This window comes from Silene latifolia, unplaced genomic scaffold (assembly GCF_048544455.1).
Source record: "Silene latifolia isolate original U9 population unplaced genomic scaffold, ASM4854445v1 scaffold_20.1, whole genome shotgun sequence".
NCBI lineage: Eukaryota > Viridiplantae > Streptophyta > Magnoliopsida > Caryophyllales > Caryophyllaceae > Silene > Silene latifolia.
The window spans coordinates 2608432-2630958 of record NW_027413163.1 but is presented as its reverse complement, the minus strand read 5'-3'; the positions used below and the strand labels follow the sequence as shown (position 1 = coordinate 2630958).

The window sequence follows — 22527 nt, the reverse complement described above, 5'->3', positions numbered from 1 at the left end:
ACTTGAAATTTTCAAAGAAGAATAAATCCTAAAACACCAAACAGCACATCTAGGTTGGCAAAATAGCGGTCATGGACAACATCCCTCGTATCCGACAGTAAATATGTTCTTATGCTGATTTGTTTAACATGCTTTTGAGACGATAAGGATCGTTCTTTCCACAAAGTGATTCTTGATTAGCTATTGGATGTTGTTACATCTAATAACAGCCACCATACTTAGTGAACTTTCACCCTTAGTATCTTCCTTTATACCCGACAGCCTACGACCTTTTAGATGCGGAAGAACTTGCTTCATATATTGTTCACCCGTCATCTCATCTCCTAATCACAATCACTCTACATTTGACCCAAAGTAAAATTGTCTAAGCCTAGTCTGGTAATTCACAGTAGAAGTCGACAAACAAAGACCCAGCCAACAACTTGCAGTACAGACCGTGGTTCATAGTTTCGAATTCCAAAAGGGATCTCCACCAATGTAATTTTTCTAATCAGTATTGCAACTATAGTTCCACCATATTTCAGACACACTTTGGTGAAAGCTATCATTATCCGCAAATACTAAGATTGTTGTGAACTCGATCCAAAGACCAGCTCAAATCTAATGCAGAATTTGTTTTTTACCCAACAGTATTTAAAGTTGATGCAAGGTTCTCAGCATCAGTAAACTAACCCAACATGGAAGAAATCCAAGAAAGTTACACAGCAAGGGTCCCTCAAGTTTACGGCCATTGTAACAAGTCTAGATCCGGTTAGACGGATATCACAGATGGATACACACATGGTGATAGAACAATGAAATAAGTAAAAAGTACCTGTGTATTAGTTGCATGTAAGATATTCTTTCCAAGGTTTACGACCTCAGTTGATGTTGTTCCGGTGCTTAGAACATCTAGGACTTTCTTCAGCAAGTCTTGATTCGTATTATGCATCTTCATTATATCTTTATTTTGCTTGATCAGTCCTTTATTTAACTCGGTCAAATTAGCCACTTGTTTCTCCATATTTTGTAATTTTAACCCGTCACTTTCACCATTATGGAACTTTTCTTTCCTTAATATACTACGAACACCAAATACATCACTTTGTTTCACACCAAATCCATAACCCACAAGACGATTGGGGATTTCTCCCCTGTACATTAGCTTGTTGAAAGCTTCATTCTCAATTTGTACACGAGGCTTTGTACTTGAATATATTTCAATTTCTGTCTGAACATTAGCATCTGCATCATCCTATACTCAACAAAATCAAAAGTATAAAGCTAATTAAAGCAACATTTTTAAGGAAGATATATCAAGCAACATCAAAAGTTTTTATGTTTACCAAAAAGTCTTCAGTTACTGTGTCTTTGACAAACGTTCCGTCTTTCTTTTGATGAGTACTCCTAAACATTTCCAATACACTTGGTTCCCTATTATTTCTCTCCTCCTGTAACATAATATCAACAAGATGATATGGCTAAATATACTAACAAGTGTAATGTATGGATGTGTTGAATTTGGATGAAGTCATACAAAAGAAGCTCGTATATTAGCATAGCTTTTAGCTCCGGATGTATGAACATGATTTTGAAGTGCACGTGCTTCTTTTCCACAATTCGAATACCGCCGCATCCAAATTAAAATTATAAATAATTCTACATCAGACACATACGTGGCTAAGTACACCATTATGTCACCATTCTTTGCTATATACCTGTCCCTTTCCGTACCAATAATCAACCAAATCAATCCAACTGTCATGAGGATGTCCAGAAGGCGCAGATTGGTATATCTGTTCTTTCGTCAATGTTGTAGGTTTAAAAAGCTTTTTCTTTAAGGAATGTCTATATAGTCTCAAGCTTTTACCCGCGCGCTTCAGAATTCCTTGGTCGTAGCAATCACCATTGGGTACAAAAAAATGCACACTAAAAGTATCAAAATAAAACGCAAACTAAAAGTGACTCGAAGGTAGTATTTATAAAAGCACACTAAAAGCTGGAGAACCTTACCTATTGTTACAACATCCTCGTTCTCGTTAAATTCTACTTCATCCGGCCATTCAGGCATTAAATTACGACGCGTGGGCTTGAACAGTTCTCGGACATTATTGGATCTAGTTTGTTGACCATTCTCTAAACTGGAAGTCTCTTTGGGTGCATTTGGTAATTATTGATCCTTTGGGATCACTTCCACATCATCAGAGAGGTTATTGGGAATTCTGATTTGATGACTAGGTCTGAGATCACATGTTTGAGAATAATGAGTGGATGGAGGCAGCGAACAACTTGAGATACGTGCCTTGTTATTAAGAGTGCATGGAGGCAGAGAAGCATCATGTGTCCGAGGGCCAGCAAAGGACCAGATATCAACTGATGGGGAGGCAGTAGACTTCTTTTTGTGAAGCATCTTTGGATCAGATTCCTTGGATGATGGGTTCCCTTTTTCAAAGTCTTTCTCGAGTGAGGATCTCCGCTGTCCCATTACTGAAATCTTAGTGTTTGATGTTTCAGTTACAGGATTTCTCCAGATGGGTGATACTTGATCCTTTGTTCTCAATTCTACATCATTAGAATGACTTTTGGAAAATTTATTCTCACGGTTGAGCCGAGGATCACACGTCTGAAAAGTGTGAGAATGTGTCTGAGGGCAAGCAACGGACTGAATATTAAATGTTGGTGAAGCGGTAGACTGCTTATTGTGAAGTATCATGGACTCAGGTTCCTGTGATGAGTTCCTTTTTTCAAAATCTTTATCGAGCGAGGATCTCTGCCGTCCCATTACTGAAATCTTCCTCTTTGATGCTTCAGTTACATGATTTCTCCAAATAGGTGATTCTTGATCCTTTGGGCTCACTTCTATTGGCAGAGAATTACCATCAATTTGAGGATATGTAGCAGACCGGAGGTTATGCAGTTGAAAAGTTTTGTCAAGCGAGGATTTCTGACATCCGAGTACTGAGAACTTCTTACTCGATGCTTGAGTTTTAGCATTTCTCCAAATGGGTGCACTTTTTGTGGTCTTAAGCAGTGAGCTTTAATTGATATTACAAGGGGAATTACTACTAAATCCATTATGGGGTCTGGATGGGTTGACTTTATTAGCTAGCATAACCTTTGTATTGGCGTTCTGCTGTTTTTGAATCATTAGGTTTTGACTCAAAAATTTATCGCTGCCAAGTTGGGGTTTACCAATAGGAGGTTTAAATGGGCCCCCATCTCACATCAGCTGTCAGAACAAGATAATAATGCCCAAGAAAAACAAGAAAAATAATCACAAGACAAAACAGATCGAGTTTAAGAGAAGCTTACCACAAGTACTTCCTCTAGCAGCATTACCGGTGCTCTTGCTGAGCTCATGACCCCCTATAATATATTATAGAAAACAAAGGCCTTTAGGATTCATTAATAAAATGCAAATAAAATGAGGGAAGGGATTGAATGCTAGTAGTAAACAATAGGGGTTGTAGTCTGAATCTCCCTATCCCGTTTAGTTGTACTGAATATGTGTCTGATTCGACACTCAAAAAAAACCACCCGGTATGTCATCTTAAGCAGCCAACCAAAGATTTTGTTACTATTTTGAAGGATTTGAAACATTATAGAAATCACCTACTGACCTACTGTACAAAGGTTGTTTATTGACATATGTCGCTACTGAAACTCTCACCCTACATAGCGTCTGCTGTTGTGCCTTATAAACTATGCGCTCCCCCAGGAGCCTCAACGCATTATGCATGCCTAATTGGCTACTACCGAGGTGCTATTTCTTAAACTAAAACAAAAGGATTGAAAGTTTGATTGTAGCCGCCAGTATTATCGCACTAGGGGCTAGTTAAATACTAATGAGCTTCTTGTCTTGTAAACAAATTCAAACGACATGAATGGAATTAAGCAAAGGAAAAATTCATGGCAAGATGGAGTGTTGGGGACTAATTGCCCAATCCCTCCAAATTCAAACTACACATATAACTTCAAGACAAAAGATCAGATTGGCTCCTACACATACTTCCCTTCAAACTACACATATAACTTTCTGCAAAATCAACTAAATTTCATAAAAACCAAGACCAACTAAAGCAAGTTTAAAAAACAGGTGTTCCCACAAACTTTCTGCCAAAGGTGTTTGCCTATACATCAAAACTCAGAAGCAGGAACAATCCAGTTTGCCAAATTCCAAAAAAAAGGAGGAGATTATTCAATGCAATATAGAAATCGGGACAATGCAATATAAGATACTTTATGGCTAAGTATACTAAGTACAACATTTTAAACTAATTTTTTGGGCAGTACAACAATATAAAGGAGGAGACACATGAACATTTTAACAAAAAAAAAGATAGTGGTGAATTAGTAAAAAGACCAAATTGTAACGTGTGTATGATAAAAGAAATTGCCCCTTCCAAGGTCATCGGCATCACTCATGACATTGTCTGTCAATGTAGTCGACGAAACTGGTATATTGGAAGTCAGCTTCTTAATCACTTGGGATTCATCATCTTCTGCCATCAATGCTCTTGTTCTTTTGCTTCGATAACTCATGGTCGATCAAAGTGATCCTTAAAGTGATCCTTGGTATATCCTAAAAAAATGAGCAGATAATTAGTGTACTTTTATCACGAGTAGAAAATCAAAACAAATCAGAAAATTAGATAGAAACTTGACAGAAAACAAATAAAAGTACAATAGAGCAGCACAACACATAATAGACTTATCATTATAGGGCCAACATATGACCCATCACTTCAGGGGCCACATATATAGAACCTTCCGCTTAAATGAAAAGAATACAAGACACAAAATAAAAAACATCACAAGTGTTGAAAATAACAACGTAATATTAAATCTCGCCAGTATCAAACAAGTCTCTCGGCTTATTCCTAATCACGTGTAACCATCCTTTTTGCATCTCATCTTCAACGAAAAATACTTGTTTTGCTTGAGATGAGAAGACAAAAGGATCATCAGACAAATTTCGACAAGTCTGCATCAACTTGGAAAAGTTCACACAGACACTACTCTTGTCTTCATTAGTCTTTATCCCTTTATATATGTCTACCCAATCATAACGAAACAGTACAACTTTGAATGTTCCAAAATAATGCAGCTCATAAATTTCTTTAAGCTTTCCATAATATGTTTCCCCGTCAGCTTCCACCATAATTCCAGAATTCTGCGTTTTTCTATGCCGCTCACGATCAATCGTCTGAAATTTTGATGAGAGTGTCGTTGGGGCTCTCAATCAAACACATTTATATTCTCAACAAACAACTAGTTAGTGGTTAAGTCGAGGTCGATCCATGGGATGGTGTGCTTTGGGTTCTAAGTCTATCTATCTCAATTTATGCTAGTGTCACAATTGTTGGGGTTTGTAGTTGTGTTCTAAACTAATGGAAGTAATAAAGTAAAACAAACAATAAACTAAGGGATGTAAACAAATGATTAAAGGTGCTAGGATATCATGGGTTCATAGGAGATTCATGGTGTTGATCATACAAACATATTTACAAAGTTGCAAGCAATTAATGTTGTGGAGGAACCGAGTTGGTTTATGTCTTACGGTTCATAGGGAGAGTTGGGTCCCGGAGCCGAATCGATTAGATTGTACAACACCTACAAGTCGACTTACTTTCCTCCTATTCAACTTCTATGCATGGTCTAAGAAGACTCGAGTTGGTTTATGTCTAACAAGTCTTGTTGAAAAGGTAAGAGATGGGTAAAATCCAAGGATTCATAGGCTTAGCATTTCATCAAACATAACATGTGCATAGGTTGACATCACAACAAGCAAGCAAATTAATCATGTGAACATATTAGATTAAGCATGAATCACTCCCCATGTTTATTTACCCTAATTACCCATTAATCCTAGCTAAGAGACTACTCACTCATTATCAAGTTTAACATGCTAACAAGGTTGTCAATCATCACAACAAGTATAAACATGATAAGAGAGTGAAGAAATAAACAATAAAGAGTAAAGAGTAAAAGAATTATACCAACTTAGGAATGATCCAAATATAAAGCAAAGAATAAAAGAAGAGAACTTGATTGATTGATGAAGATTTGTCAATTCTCCAATAATAACCCAATAATCTTCAATTACCAAATAATAAACTTGAATAATAAATTTGAACAATAATTAAGGAAAGATTAATGTGTAATTTTGTGGAAAGATTAGATGATAATCTATTCTAATCTACTCCTAATCTAATCTAAGATAACTTCCTACTAAGAGAGCTTGATTAAGAGAGCATGCTAATCTAAGTAGTACAAAGGGGTATTTATACTAGAGATTAGGTACAAGGATTAGGGTTACTAAGGGCTTAAATGACCATTAAGACCCTTAAGAAAAGTTGAGGAAGTGCTCCTCTCCAAGGAGATGCTCATCTCCGTTTTGGTGGTCTCCAGAAAATATGCTCATCCCGAGCGGCTTGGCTGAGGGACGGTCTGCACTGGAGAGGAATCCGAGCAGATTGGGGGTCGGGACGCTCGGACTGTAGCAGGGGGAGACGAGCGGATCAAGCACGGGACGCTCGGATCTTAAGTCAGTGTTCTTCTTCATTCTTGTCTGTCAAACAATCCGAGCGTCTTGAAGGGGAGACGTTCGTCCTGCAGGAGACGAGCGGATTGGGTCTCGGGACGCTCGTCCTGGCGGACAGTTTCTCTATTTGAGCTTGGATTGTAAAACGGACGTCATTTTCTCATCCGGACTCCTATTGGAGTGATTCAAAAGCCTAGATCACTTGATTTTTCGACGCCGTTTCATCTAGCATGCTTTCAGAGCCAAAGGAGCAACTCTCGGTTTGGTTCCGACCGATTTCTTCTTGTAATGTCTTCCTTCTCGTCATTCTTACTTTTAACCCTATGATCCTTCTATATACTCTTTATTCCTACATCCTTGGTCATCATTCTTGCCTCCTCTTCATACTAGTCCATCTAATATCGTCAAAAAGCTTCTAAATATGCACGGGAGACGGGAATTTCCGCCTAATTGTCTTCTTTCCTACAAAACATACGAAATGTACTAGAAAAGCAAAATAGGAAGCATTTGACGGATAAAATGGCTATGGAATGTTATATTAGTATGCAATATGAGCTCAATTAGGGGACTAAATGTGCGCAATTATTAGTCACATTAAATATCCCCAAACCGAACCTTTACTCGTCCCGAGTAAAGAGGTGACAAAATCTAGGACCTTTATTCAACCTAACCTGCTAATATAACCGACGTGAGACAATTAGCGGGTCTCACTCCGCCCCTTCAACTCACAACAAGACATCTATGAGGTAAGATGCCTTCTTGTAAGGCAAGGTGGGGCTTGCCAAAATGGCGATACATCCAAGCATTAAAGCACACAAAACAAGTAATGGATGCATCTACAAAAATGAATAGCCACTTTCCTCATCTAAGTGGAGGAAATTATTTAAAGGGGAAGCAATTCAAGGGTACACACTCCATCATAGATATTGTTTCTCCAAGCTACTAAGTCTAAGAGGATACCAACAAATCACCTCCAAGTTGTGTCAAACTAGGCTACTTTCGTCCACAATCGCTAAATGCTTTTGTCAAGAGTAGTCTCCTTATGGTGTTAGAAACACTGTAGGATTGCGGAATTCCCCCTCTTGCCTAGACAAGAAGAAGGGTCGTTCTCTTTCCACCATGCAACAAACAAGATCAATAGATAAAAGGGATCAATATGCTTTGAGTTTCACAAAGATCGTTTGCTTTTGTTTTGTTTTTCCCCCCAATTTCTTGTGGTATTTGACATTTGAGAACATTTCTTTTGCCATTTCTTTGATGTTTGGCATTTTGATACTTGGCAATTCTTTTCGATATTGCATTTTTGAACATTTTTCAAAGTCACCCCAATTTGTAACGAGGGTGCTTTTATTGAAGCATATGAGTCTATTTTTGTACTCCTCTTTTCATTGATGCATTTTTCAAACTTTTTTTTTATCTTTCATTTTGATACTTGAACTCAAATTGGAGATTATTGTGCCCATTCCCTTTTTGTTGACAAAATATGAAGATAGAAGTGTAAGAACGATTGCATGGTTTCAAAGGTCACCTTGGAATAAACGGTAGCCAAGGATTTATCACATGTAACACCCCCATATACCAAGGAGCCTCAACAAGACCTTCCCTAGCATATAAAGGTAATACCATCTCGGTTGCCCGAGGAAAGTAATCATCAAAAGTCGATAAGAGAAAATTTATAATAACTTTACAAGTGATTATACCAAAACTATTAAATACAACAATACAACTCATCAACACTATGCAACTATTCTTGTCATGACTCGTGAAGACTTATCCCGCCAAGACTCCAGCTACCATCCAAGATAACACCTGCTAAGACTGACTGCTCACCATAAGGGATCACGGCAGACACAACAGAAACAAACAAGAAAACAACCACACAAGGTCAGTACCTGAAAGCACATACCAACCACTGACAAACAATACAAAAATAACAACAAACACACAAGCCACATCTCTCCAAATCAATCATCGTCACCGACTATCCACTGGACCAGCCCTGCCAGTAGGGGACCGCAGCCGTTCCCACCTAAGCACCGCTCATCATATCGAGTGAAAATCCTGTCCCATTAATGTGCACATCCCCTCCCGTGGCGGGTTCCACGGAGGGCGAAACTAGGGCGTGAAGCCACTCCCGCAAGTGACTCCACTCAGCCGAGGACGCACCTCGAGAACCACAGACGATCAACCAACAACAGCTGTAACACGGTAACAATGGCAACAATACAACAGCGACAACAATAGCAACAACAACAACAACAACAACAACAACAACAACAACAACAACAACAACAACAACAACAACAACAACAACAACAACAACAACAACAACAACCGACACTCTAAACAACCAACAGAAACTGAGTAGGCGAACCTAAGTTTAACCAATCGCAACAACTCCTCGATCAAACACATAACATCAACCATGTAGGCATCCCCTATACAAACATCATAACAGCCTATTACTACTACCACAATCCTACAAGGGACAACAAAGACAAAGATGATGATAATGACATACCTACGCATCCTAGATCGGCGTTAAGACCGCTACCCGACTCAAGCAACCCATCCACAAGGCACTAGCATCCTCAAAGGCTCCCATGGAAGGAAATAAGGTAAAGGTAAAGGAGAGAGGCGGCATCTAGGTCTGAAGGAAGGAGGCGGAAATGATTTACGATTTCTCGAAACACGATTATAAACCCTCGCTGAAAAGACGCTACTCGATCGAGTAACCAACCTACTCTATCGAGTGGCCCCTACTCGATCGAGTACCCAAGCTACTCGATCGAGTAGCCTCTACTCTATCGAGTACCACACAAACCCAGAGTTAAACAAAACTCGAGACATCTTTTGCACGCATTCCTAAAGGCTTTCACCTGCCCCAAAGGTCGGTCAAGGTTGGTCAACGAGTCCCTAAAAGGACGGGTATTACTGTCTTCCCCCCTTAAAAAGAACTTCGTCCCCGAAGTTCGACTCCTCCTCTCTCGAATCACAAGATACGGAACTAAAGCCGACATTACCGTTTATCCGACATAGGTTCACAATTCTCTAGAAACACCATCCCACTACACCATCATCAACAACTGTCTAACACATACCACGTGTTTAACCTCCAAAAACCACTATTTGAATTACTGAACACACCACATGCAGTAAACAACCCTATCACAGACTCAACCATGTATTATTCATAGACACACAACGTAACTACTAATGATAACCTCGCTACTGTTCAAGGCATCGTCGTCTAATTAGGACACTCTCCTTACTATAACACAATACATTTCTTCCACAAACATTATAAGCGCAACAAATTTTCTCAAACATTACAAATTTCTACAAATTTTCACTTAATTATTAGGAATAATTATAAACTCGTACATGAAATATAATAAGGACGTTATAAAACATTACAAACATATGGCAACAATTGTTATAATTTCGGCTTTTTCTTTTGCGACATTACTCTTCCCCTCTAAAAAGGAACTTCGTCCCCAAAGTTCACCATCAAACGACCTTCCAACCACTTAACCGGACACATATTGCAACTTATCGACATTACTCACTAATTACAATTAATCATAAACTTAACTTATACACACCTGCTACTTTTATGAGAACGATTATCATCAACCATGAAAGACATACATTATACAATTTGTGTATAATGTAATTATAGAAATTCCCTGAAGAAAATAACGAGTCTTTTCAATAATAAATAAGTTGGGCTTGTTTGTGAATGCATTAAAAGAAACCTTTGTATCACATCTATTCCCACAAAATGTCATTTCTAAGGCAAGCACGATCCCTAGCATAACAAATTCGTCGACCCAAAGATGTTACCAACTCTCAATAGCCATGATAAACATCGAAACATGCAAAAATAGGAACATTTAAACAATTGATTTTTCGAAAAGTTCCTGTAACAGTGCTACTCGATCGAGTGGGTTAGGCACTCGATCGAGCTGGCCTTACTCGATCGAGTATGTTAACTAATCGATCGAGTAGCCCAAAATTAGATTACTCCCAATTTGCCACACCTGCAGCTTCTCGATCAAGTTAGGGGCACTCGGTCGAGTGGCCACAGTCAACATACTCCAAATCAACGAGACACAAACTAAGTAATCACATAGCTGTGAGTCGGGATGAATTTCCGACTACCAATCCTGCATACAAGTCTAGGGAAAGGCAAGTACGGCCTTATGACCACCAATACAAACCGAACATAATAAGTACGAAACGAAATAAACTAATATCCCACACAACCAACAATCGTAACACAAGGAAAAAGGATTATCACTCCTGCTGCTGATGCTCATCCATGATCTCATCCTCAGCTCCTTCACCACCTGAGGTGCCTGCTCCTGAAGTCCCAAGACCCACATCATACCCTGCTCCAGCCTCTGGGCTCACGTACCACGGGGTCAACCGCCGTAAGGATAAGACTGAGGTGCTCCCCATGTGGACATATCCACCCCGTAGGAGTGGAAAACCCCGTTGTAATCCCCAACTCCCCTCCACCAGACTGGATGAGGTCCCGAGGTCCCAATACCCTGAGTATATGCCAACTCGTGCATGTTCCGGAGCGTCAAGGTAGAGGACACTCTCTCTGCCAGGTAGCTGTCACGTGTCGCCGGGGTATCTAGGTAGGGGTAACAAGGAAACGGGTGCTGTGATGGTGCTGCCGGCGGTGGCTGGGTCTCAGCCATCCTCTCCCTCACACGGCGTGGTCCTCTCCCTATCCTAGATCTATCCTCCGTAGCTCTCACATTCTCCCCCTTCCTCGGCCCAGGCATAACCTGGAAGATCGTCTAGTCGATGAAATATGTCTGTCTCGCCGGAGGTGCATCCTCATCCTCCTCCTCATCAGAATCGGCAGCTACCACAGTCGCAGCTAAAGGCTCAGTCGGTGAGAGGTGCCCAGGAGCTAGTATCTTCATCCAGCTCATGCCCCACACCCTCCATGCTAGACTGCCGTCCTCCAAAGTTCTCAACCATTTCAGGTCGAGGAAATAATCTCTGTCCATGGTAGGGACCGGGGTGGCTAAGGGAACGTACTCGGAGGAGGCCTCAAAAGAAGTTAGCTTTTCAGCTAACCGGGTAGCAATAGCACCACAACTCAGGAACCTAGTACTAGAGGAGGCCATCAAAGCAAGACTGGCACAAACCATAGCGGGAGCATTAAAGATCACTCTCTCGGTCCGCTCAGGGTTAAGGTAAGCCATCAGAAGAAACAACTCGTGGGAGTTTAACTTACTTATATCAGACCTCTCGAAAAGGAGACACGACACAGCACGAAGAAAGATCCTCAAGGTAACATGTTGCACATCATTGATCAACATGTTACTAGCGGTGGGAGCTGATTTCCCGGTAATACAGGGCATAAGGCGGCAAACCCCGCACTCAGACGGTATGTCACGAAGGCATCCTTGGGAGGCTTAGCCAAAACAAGGTGGGAAGCAAACAGGTCCTTGGTTAACATAAAACTGGTGTTCATAAGACGGAACTGCACAGTCTGCTCAGCCGGCTCGTATTTAAACGAGCTCATGAACTCAAGGGTCAGAAAAGCATAGGAATATTTCCATAAACGGTATAGCCCGGTGAACCCCAAGGTCTCGAAAATGTGACGGACATCCGTCTCAATACCGAGATCCTCCAAGAGGGTCGTGTCAACACAACGGGTCAGTCTCATCTTGCGGGACTGTAAAGCTACAAACCTCTTCCTTTGGTTGTAATCTATGAACACCACTGATGGGTACTCGGGTACAGCCGGGACAACCAGTTCACTCCCCTCTCCAACCACGGGCTCGGAAGCCCTACCCCTCTTACTCTGCCTGGTTCCTATGTTCAGTCTCGGCATCTGTTTCAGCATACAATTTAAATACACTACATATATGCACCAAAACGCACAAAGGACACATATTTGCTCATGAAAGGATCATCTAAGTACACACTATCACCAACAATTCCCAATTGACAAGTAAAAATTCAAATTCTCAAAGTTCAGACGGTCTTTACAGCTGTGAAAATTTGACATAATTATCGTGAATTAACTCAACCACTACTACTTTTAAGACTCATACCTTCAAAACATATTCATATAACACCCAAATTTGCAACTATATATGGCGAATTTCAGTTTGGGGCACTTTTAAGACGGAGTTTTAAGACAAAATTTGGGGTGAAAATCGCAAAAACCAACCCTATTCATGATACATACAACATATATTACTCAATTTCTATCCTTTTTCATGTAATAAACAACTAAAAATCAATTCAATTTATCAAACCCTAAAAATTTTGGCCACTTTATGCTCAATTGTAATTCGATTTTTGCATTATAAACAATAATAATCATAAAAGGAAAGCATTTATACCACATTACAACAATTAAAAGCAAATTTTCTCACATATAAATCGACTTTTCAGATTTTTCTATCATCCTAGTTGTTCCTTATTGAGATAAAACATTAAAATAGGAAGGAAATTCATACCTTAATCAAATAGGAAGTAAAGAGCAAATAGAAGTAAGGAAAATTACCAATTAAATTACCACAAGCACAAGGGTTCAAGAGTTTGAGAGAGATGTAGAGATTAGGGTTGCGAGATTGTGAGGAAGAATAAGAAGAATGAGAAAGAAAAGGGTTTATGAACCCGTGTAATTTCTGTACTGTAGCTTACTCGATCAAGTAAGTCGGGTACTCGATCGAGTGCCCTCTACTCGATCGAGTATGTGCTATTTGATCGAGTTTCCGTAGGAAATTCCTACATTCTCGGTGTCATAGCTTCCTAACTAGATCGAATGAGGTCCACCCGGTCTAGTAAGCACTCATAATCGGTCAAGTAAGGTTAGGTACACGGTCGGAATTACGAAGTTAACTGAAGGTTCCTGCAAAACAACATCATGTGTCGACTCCAAACCAAGTTCGGAAGTCGTCACCGGTTACCATAATCATTCACATTATACTATTACCACTCAAATGTATCGCAACGTTTCACCAACTAAGATGCATACCATGTCATCCTATAACGAATTTCACATAACCCAATTTACCATGCTATTAAATCATTCATGAATACATTTAACGCATTATATCATAACTAAACCATTGTCTACAACTCCGCTAATAAACTTATAATCACATTACTCTAAACACTCATTTAACGTTAAATTTCAAGGTATCATCCAAGTCTACTTAGCAATGTAACTACATTTCAACATAAACAAATTAGTCTACTCAAATTAATCACGTCACATACGGAAGCTTTCAACCATTCATATATCACATTCATCCATTACTATTTTGATAATTCTCATTACAATTCTACAGCTTTTTAACTATCATCGTTAGTACCATTACAAAACTTATAAATCCTTATAGAAACTACCATTACTAACAATTTGAAACAAACACAGCCATTACCATATTTTATATTGCATCACACGTTTCTACTCCTTTTCACATACTTCTATTGTATAAAACCTTTCACGTCTCTCATCATCATCACACACACATATTATCTCCACTAAAACTTTACCATATATGATTCTAACATAGCCATCACACACATGCTATCTTCAGCAGAAACTTTACCACGGATAATTCTAGTATGACCACTATGCACATAAGGCACATTATTGTCGACTCAACATTCCCATACCCAGTGACTGGCTTAAGCATAACGGGGCCATGATTTTGTAATGAAGGCGCCTACTCACCCAAAATCAAGCATCCGCTGGGGCTCCCAATATACATACACCAGGTTCATTTTATTAGACTCCACTATATTCATTAGGCTCATTTGTTACAGGTTCCAAAATCGTCGATCTGATACCACTCTATAACACCCCCATATACCAAGGAGCCTTAACAAGACCTTCCCTAGCATATAAAGGTGTTACCATCTCGGTTGCCCGAGGAAAGTAATCATCAAAAGTCGATAAGAGAACATTTATAATAACTTTACAAGTGATTATACCAAAACTATTAAATACAACAATACAACTCATCAACACTATGCAACTATTCTTGTCATGACTCGTGAAGACTTATCCCGCCAAGACTCCAGCTACCATCCAAGACATCACCTGCTAAGACTGACTGCTCACCATAAGAGATCACGGTAGACACAACAGAAACAAACAAGAAAACAACCACACAAGGTCAGTAACTGAAAGCACATACCAACGACTGACAAACAATACAGAAATAACAACAAACACACCAGCCACATCTCTCCAAATCAATCATCGTCACCGACTGTCCACTGGACCAGCCCTGCCAGTGGGAGACCGCAGCCGTTCCTGAAGTAAAACAAACACAACTCTCAACTTGAATGGTTTTTGGCTTGAAATCTATTGAACTAAGACTCAAAATGGACACTTAATTGGACTGTTGAATTCAATTAAAACTTACAGAAATCGACCTTGTTTAGAACAAGCACAAATGACTCAATAATGGGCACAAAGAGGACAGGTAAAACCGTTACATGGACACAAGAAGAGAACAAGGATATTACTTGAGAAGATCACAAAGCAATCTCAAGACTCGGGATGTTGTTCAAGATCACAAAGCAAGAACTAATCCCCTTATGCACTTGGCCAGATTAAAAAGCAAGCCAAGATACACGACCCCAAACAGTAAGTAATGGGGTTATTCTAGCACTAAGCAAAGAACTAATCAAGGGTTTTGAGAAACCTCATAAAACTCATAATTTTCATTAACTCAAATCTGGTTTTTTACAATGAGTTAACTTGGTTTATATAGGCCAAGCAAAAGCATCCTAGCCATCCATCTAACCTAGGATCTAAGGGCTTACATTAGTCTTCTAACAAGACAATACATAACAGCTACAAAGCCTTACAATTCTGAAAATAAAAGGCTAAAAACAAAGACATAGAAAAGGAGTGGTCACAAATGGTCAAGCTTCCTTGTTTGCTAGCTTTTTTATGGATCTGGTGGACATCTTTTGTGGCTGCCAAGAGGTTCGTCCAAGAGTAGGAAGAGACCCAAATAACAGGCAAAAGGTGTCATGAAGCTTGCTTGATCAAAAGGGGAAAGTTGAAAGCGACATTCAACACAATACTCAAAGCTACTCCAAACCGGGGACCCTCTTGTGCTCAGTATTGATTCTTCAATTAATGCTTGGTACGAGATTAAGGTCCTTACTCAAAAATGTCTTAAACTCATCATAGAAGGGTCTAGAGTCATAAAATAGCACATCTTGTTAGACGTATTTGGAGTTGGACCTTGAATTGTGATGATGTCCAAAACCGGGCTTGACAGCAGTCTCAGGAAACCAGGTGCATCTTGTAGAGGGCATATCTCATAGCTCAAAATGAATTTAAGGGCTCATGATAGCTAACTGGAAAGCGAAATGATTTAGCTTTCATCTCCAAAAGGAATCAACCTCAATCATTGAGTAAATCTTGATATATTGAACCTTTAGTGCACATAAGTCATGGGCTGTTCCGAAATGCGTAGTCTGTTTGCATCGACCATAACTCAAGATATAAAATAGCTATGATGGTAATTCCAAATCCCTGATTTAGATAAGACCTTAATCTTTCTAATGGCATAGGAATAATATGACTTGAACCGTTAGAACTTGAGATATAGAGATTGGAAGTCAGGCCTGCTGGAATAATACTTCAAAAAGCGATGAAACACTTTCAATTGTTAACCATTCCTTGGACTGTTTCTTTTGGCCTTAAAATGAATCAAAATAAAACAATATTGTTTCAAAAATAAAAATGAAACAATTTTGTTTCAGTTCCCACCTAAGCCCCCCTCATCATATCGAGCGATAACCCTGTCCCATTAATGTGGACATCCCCTCCCGTGGCGGGTTCCACGGAGGGCAAAACTAGGGCGTCAAGCCACTCCCGCAAGTGACTCCACTCAGCCGAGGACGCACCGTGAGAACCACAAACGATCAACCAACAACAGCTGTAACACAGTAACAATGGCAACAATACAACAGCGACAACAACAGCAGCAACAACAACAACAACAACCGACACTCTAAACAACCAACAGAAACTGAGTAGGCGAACCTACCTTTAACCAATCGCAGCAACTCCTCGATCAAACACATGACATCAACCAAGTAAGCATCCCCTATACAAACATCATAACAGCCTATTACTACTACCACAATCCTACAAGGTACAACAAAGACAAAGATGATGATAATGACATACTTACGCATCCTAGATCGGCGTTAAGACCGCTACCCGACTCAAGCAACCCATCCACAAGACACTAGCATCCTCAAAGGCTCCCATGGAAGGAGTTAAGGTGAAGGGAAAGGAGAGAGGCGACATCTAGGTCTAAAGGAAGGAGGCGGAAATGATTTAAGATTTCTCGAAACATGATTATAAACCCTCGCTGAAAAGACGCTACTCGATCGAGTAACCAACCTACTTGATCGAGTGGCCCCTACTCGATCGAGTACCCAAGCTACTCGATCGAGTAGCCTCTACTCTATCGAGTACCACACAAACCCAAGGTTAAACAAAACTCGAGACATCTTTTTCACGCATTCCTAAAGGCTTTCACCTGCCCCAAAGGTCGGTCAAGGTTGCTCAACGAATCCCTAAAAGGACGGGTATTACATTACACCACAAGGTACTCTTGACTAGGCCTTAATTAATGGGTCAAAAGATACTAGTATGACACATCCTAGGGTGTCCTGAGGGTATTCTAGCAAACAAAGTCTCAAGGAGAAAAATTATCTACAAGGGCCTTATATACACTTGTCAAGATTCCCAAATAGATGTTTTCACAAATTTTTTCTAACATGCAACTACATGCCATGATGCAACTAATATTTATACAACCTAATGCATGTGATTCTACCAACTAAAATGCCAAATATTCTAAATGCAATCCTAAATTCACATTGTTTATACCGTATCAATCAAAATAAAGCCACATAGTCATTAACATAAAAAGGAAAAAGGAGATTGGAAAGATCATACTATGCGGTCTTCAATATCCTCATGTCTCGGATGTGGCGTAGTCGGTCAAAGTGAAAAGGATGGACAAACACAATATATACAAACGCAAGACTACAGTATAAAGGAAATGAACATTTGTTTTTGGTTTTTTCAATTTTCAAATTTTTATGGATTTTGTTTTTATGAAATTAAAAGACATATTTTTTGAGATTTTTCGAAAATTTTCAATTTTATGTATTTTGGAATCTAAATTCTCATCCCCCACTTTATTTTGGATATTGTCCTCAATGTATATGTAGGAGTAGGAATAAAAAAGAAAGTACATGTTTTTTTGGATTTTTGAATAAATGCAATGATATGAATGAATGAATGCATGCTCTAACTAAATGCAATTCTATATGACATATATAACAAATGAATGCAATCTAAACTATACTATATGATGCATGATTTCTAGTAAACTATGGTCATCTATGATCAAACCTCCCCAAACCGATTTAAGCACTATTTCTAGTGTAGAAAAAAATAGGATTGGTCATTAGTGACTATGCATGAATTCTAGTCTATATGCAACTAACTACATGAATCATGTGAGATATATTACAATGCAAACTATACTATATGAACTAACTAATGTAAATGCAATATGAAATATAATACAAATGCAAGCTAAATGTATATGTATATAACTAAATGCAAGCGTAAATGTAATGCAAAATCAAAGAAAAGGATATCTTACAAATGGTGGTTTGAGGGAGGACTGCACCAAACTCATTCCTTATTGCCATGGTTATTGATGTTGTCCATGTTGCTCAATGCTCTCACTAACCAATCAAATGCTTGGTCACAATGCTCAAATAAGCATGAATATGGTCTGTTCTAATTCAATATGAAGCTTGGCCAAGGGAGCTTGTCACTTATTCTCTCCTTCACTTTGCCCTTGGCACTTGAGTCTTTGCGATGCTTCAAATCAACTAGCCCATGATTCTTGTCAACATAAGGTATGAAGTGTGGTTCATATTTATCCGGAGACTTCCACTTACCACCTTCTCCTTCAATTCCGGTGATGATGATAGCATTTGAATTTATCAATCCTTCAAGAGTAGAAGGAGAATTCTCATAACATTGATGACACGGTAGCTTAGGAATTGAAGTTGTGGGTGCCAAATCTCTACAAGTAAGTTCATTTGCAATTTTTTTTCTTGAGGTTTTCCACCAAGTACCCTTTATATGATGTTTTGACCTTTTGGAGAAGGTCTATCATATCATCTCCAATAATCATAGGTTCCATGGTGGGTGCAAAAAGGTCTTCATGGTCAATAGGAGAGAGTAGTTCATCTTCTTCATGGAAACATACCTCAAACATCTCAAAGATGGGCTCCTCAAGTGAGGCAATCTCACAACTCCATTCCTCTTCTTCATTGCAAGACACATATCCCGCATAAGCTCCTTCCTTAGGCTTGTCATCGTCGCTATCTCCATAAGAATCATAAATGGGGGCTTTACTCCTCCTCATCAACTCTTTTTCCAACACCTCAATGTTCACATCAAAGGACACACCCTCATACTCACAAAGGCTAAGAGTATTTGGCTTACTCAACCTCATATCTTCTTCATCAAATACCACACTTTCATACTCACAAGAGCTCAAAGAGATTGGCTCTTTCCACTTCTCATCTTCTTCATCAAAGGTCATTACCTCAAATTCACATTCATGGTCAATGCTCAAGGATTGGTGGGGAGTGGTTGGTTGGGTGGTTTCTTGGGTTGCCTTTATTTGGGCAATTTAAATCTCCAACTCCTCACCTTGGGTAACAATGCCTTGAAGAACATTGTCCCTATTTTGGCTCTCCTCTAACATTTGTTTGAAGAAGTTTTGTTGATCTCCCATCATTTGGAGAATCACATTTTGAATGGGCTCATTTTCTTGTTGTGGGTGGGTGTGAAAGTGGTTGTATTGTGGTAACTGAAATTCATTGTGAAGTGGGTATTGGGTGGGTGGTTGTTGTGGATATTGGATGTGGTGATTTTGGTGGGAAAAATTGGGGTAGTAGTTAGGATTTTCATTATATGAGTAGTAAAGTAGGTTTGTGTTGACTTGATCCTCAAACTCCCCATACCCATAGTCATACTCAAAAGATCCACCACATACTCCATATATCAAGTCTTGAGCCATCATAGCTAAGACAAGGAAATAACTACAAACAAGGAAACTACATAAAAATGGTAAGAACGAACCTTGAGGAACAAGTTCCCCAAGGTTAAAGCACAATTAAAATAGACAAACAAGTAAGAACTTAATCACAAAACACCGTCCCCAGCAACGGCGCCATTTTGATGAGAGTGTCGTTGGGGCTCTCAATCAAACACATTTATATTCTCAAAAAACAACTTAAGTCGAGGTCGATCCATGGGACGGTGTGGTTTGGGTTCTAAGTCTATCTATCTCAATTTATGCTAGTGTCACAATTGTTGGGGTTTGTAGTTGTGTTCTAAACTAATGGAAGTAATAAAGTAAAACAAACAATAAACTAAGGGATGTAAACAAATGATTAAAGGTGCTAGGATATCATGGGTTCATAGGGGATTCATGGTGTTGATCATACAAACATGTTTACAAAGTTGCAAGCAATTAATGTTGTGGAGGAACCGAGTTGGTTTATTTCTTACGGTTCATAGGGAGAGTTGGGTCCCGGAGCCGAATCGATTAGATTGTACAACATCTACAAGTCGACTTACTTTCCTCCTATTCAACTTCTATGCATGGTCTAAGAAGACTCGAGTTGGTTTATGTCTTACAAGTCTTGTTGAAAAGGTAAGAGATGGGAAAAATGCAAGGATTCATAGGCTTAGCATTTCATCAAACATAACATGTGCATAGGTTGACATCACAACAAGCAAGCAAATTAATCATGTGAACATATTAGATTAAGCATGAATCATTCCCCATGTTTATTTCCCCTAATTACCCATTAATCCTAGCTAAGAGACTACTCACTCATTATCAAGTTTAACATGCTAACAAGGTTGTCAATCATCACAACAAGTATAAACATGATAAGAGAGTGAAGACATAAACAATAAAGAGTAAAGAGTAAAGGAATTATACCAACTTAGGAATGATCCAAATATAAAGCAAAGAATAAAAGAAGAGAACTTGATTGATTGACGAAGAGTTGTCAATTCTCCAATAATAACCCAATAATCTTCAATTACCAAATAATAAACTTGAATAATAAACTTGAACAATAATTAAGGAAAGATTAATGTGTAATTTTGTGGAAAGATTAGAGGATAATCTATTCTAATCTACTCCTAATCTAATCTAAGAGAACTTCCTACTAAGGGAGCTTGATTAAGAGAGCATGCTAATCTAAGTAGTACAAAGGGGTATTTATACTAGAGATTAGGTACAAGGATTAGGGTTACTAAGGGCTTAAATGACCATTAAGACCCTTAAGAAAAGTTGAGGAAGTGCTCCTCTCCAAGGAGATGCTCATTTCCGTTTTGGTGGTCTACAGAAAATATGCTCATCCCGAGTGGCTTGGATGAGGGACGGTCTGCACTAGAGAGGAATCCGAGCGGATTGGGGGTCGGGACGCTCGGACTGTCGCAGGGGGAGACGAGCGGATCAAGCACGGGATGCTCGAATCTTAAGGCAGTGTTCTTCTTCATTCTTGTCTGTCAAACAATCCGAGCGTCTTGAAGGGGAGACGCTCGTCCTGCAGGAGACGAGCGGATTGGGTCTCGGGACGCTCGTCCTGGCGGACAGTTTCTCTATTTGAGCTCGGATTGTAAAACGGACGTCATTTTCTCATCCGGACTCCTATTGGAGTGATTCAAAAGCCTAGATCACTTAATTTTTCGACGCCGTTTCATCTAGCATGCTTTCAGAGCCAAAGGAGAAACTCTCGGTTTGGTTCCGAGCGATTTCTTCTTCTATTGCCTTCCTTCTCCTCATTCTTACTTTTAACCGTATGATCCTTCTATATACTCTTTATTCCTACATCCTTGGTCATCATTCTTGCCTCCTATTCATACTAGTCCATCTAATATCATCAAAAAGCTTCTAAATATGAACGGGAGACGGGAATTTCTGCCTAATTGTCTTCTTTCCTACAAAACATACGAAATGTACTAGGAAAGCAAAATAGGAAGCATTTGACGGATAAAATGGCTATGGAATGTTATATTAGTATGCAAAATGGGCTCAATTAGGGGACTAAATGTGCGCAATTATTAGTCACATTAAATTTATACCCATTGATTAGAAAACCAGTCATTTTTGTACCATAATTACTTAAGCCAACGGCTAAGGTTTTCCGTAGTTGGCCTTCTTTAGTGCTTGCATCTAAATTTTGCACCTAAAATAATAAACACTTACATTAAATTTGTTGATAGAGAAGTTATGTTAATGTTCAATATTTTAAATAAAAGGGAGCTAAACCTGAATTTGAAGCCACTCTCCAAATTCATTGATGATCCACTCATTTTCATTGTAGCTACTAGAGTGGCATCCTTGCCGCTTTTGGTAAAGGAAATCACTTCAAAGTAGAAAATTTAGTAACTTAAGTGAAAGTGTTGGAAAAAGGCTAATTATTCATAACTATAGATGATTACTTACTCAAGGACAACTTTCAACTCATCACAATGAAGTAAAATATAACGATGGGCTTGTTTTATACTCTTATCATCTACTCGTACTTTTTCCTTCTTCCCAATCACTCGACCACCTACAAGTACTGGTCCATGTCTGGAATTCCATCATCATTTCTTTTTGATCTATTAAGGAGTCGTTTGGTTCACTACTTAGGAATGGAATGGATTGGAATGAGAAACCATAGGAGTATGGGGTTTCGATTCCATACCTTCCAAAACATGTTTGGTTCATTAGAAAAATAAACATGAAGGAATGGAGTTTGAATCCATGGGAAGGAGGTGGGTATGGGATTCCAAGGGGTTGGGGTGGAATGAGAATCCATCAGGATTCTAACTCCATTCCAAAATACCACAACCAAACACTAGAATGACTAGAATC

General features: G+C 39.2%; 1 protein-coding gene and 1 long non-coding RNA gene across 2 annotated transcripts; both read right to left on the bottom strand.

The window, feature by feature from the left end:
* Positions 1-619: 619 nt before the first annotated feature.
* LOC141638478 (uncharacterized) lies at positions 620-2050 on the bottom strand. The gene is made up of 5 exons (XM_074447892.1): positions 1993-2050; positions 1517-1737; positions 1326-1430; positions 815-1234; positions 620-667 (listed from the first exon to the last, which is right to left on the bottom strand). Exons 1-5 carry the CDS (start codon positions 2048-2050, stop codon positions 620-622), a joined length of 852 nt encoding a protein of 283 aa, XP_074303993.1.
* Positions 2051-21770: 19720 nt separating this feature from the next.
* On the bottom strand, positions 21771-22256 carry LOC141638451 (uncharacterized). Its single transcript, XR_012542094.1, has 3 exons — positions 22114-22256; positions 21937-22033; positions 21771-21853 (listed from the first exon to the last, which is right to left on the bottom strand). It is a non-coding gene; the product is annotated as an uncharacterized LOC141638451 (long non-coding RNA).
* Between the last annotated feature and the right edge of the window lie 271 nt (positions 22257-22527).

Bases quoted from the DNA above. Each gene is read 5' to 3' on its own strand.
- LOC141638478 (XM_074447892.1), bottom strand. From the start codon at position 2,050: ATGCCTGAATGGCCGGATGAAGTAGAATTTAACGAGAACGAGGATGTT. The intron at 1,738-1,992 runs GTAAGGTTCTCC...TCCTCATGACAG, and splicing joins CGAGGATGTTGTAACAATAG to TTGGATTGATTTGGTTGATT. The intron at 668-814 runs GTACTTTTTACT...ATGTTGGGTTAG, and splicing joins TACATGCAACTAATACACAG to TTTACTGATGCTGAGAACCT.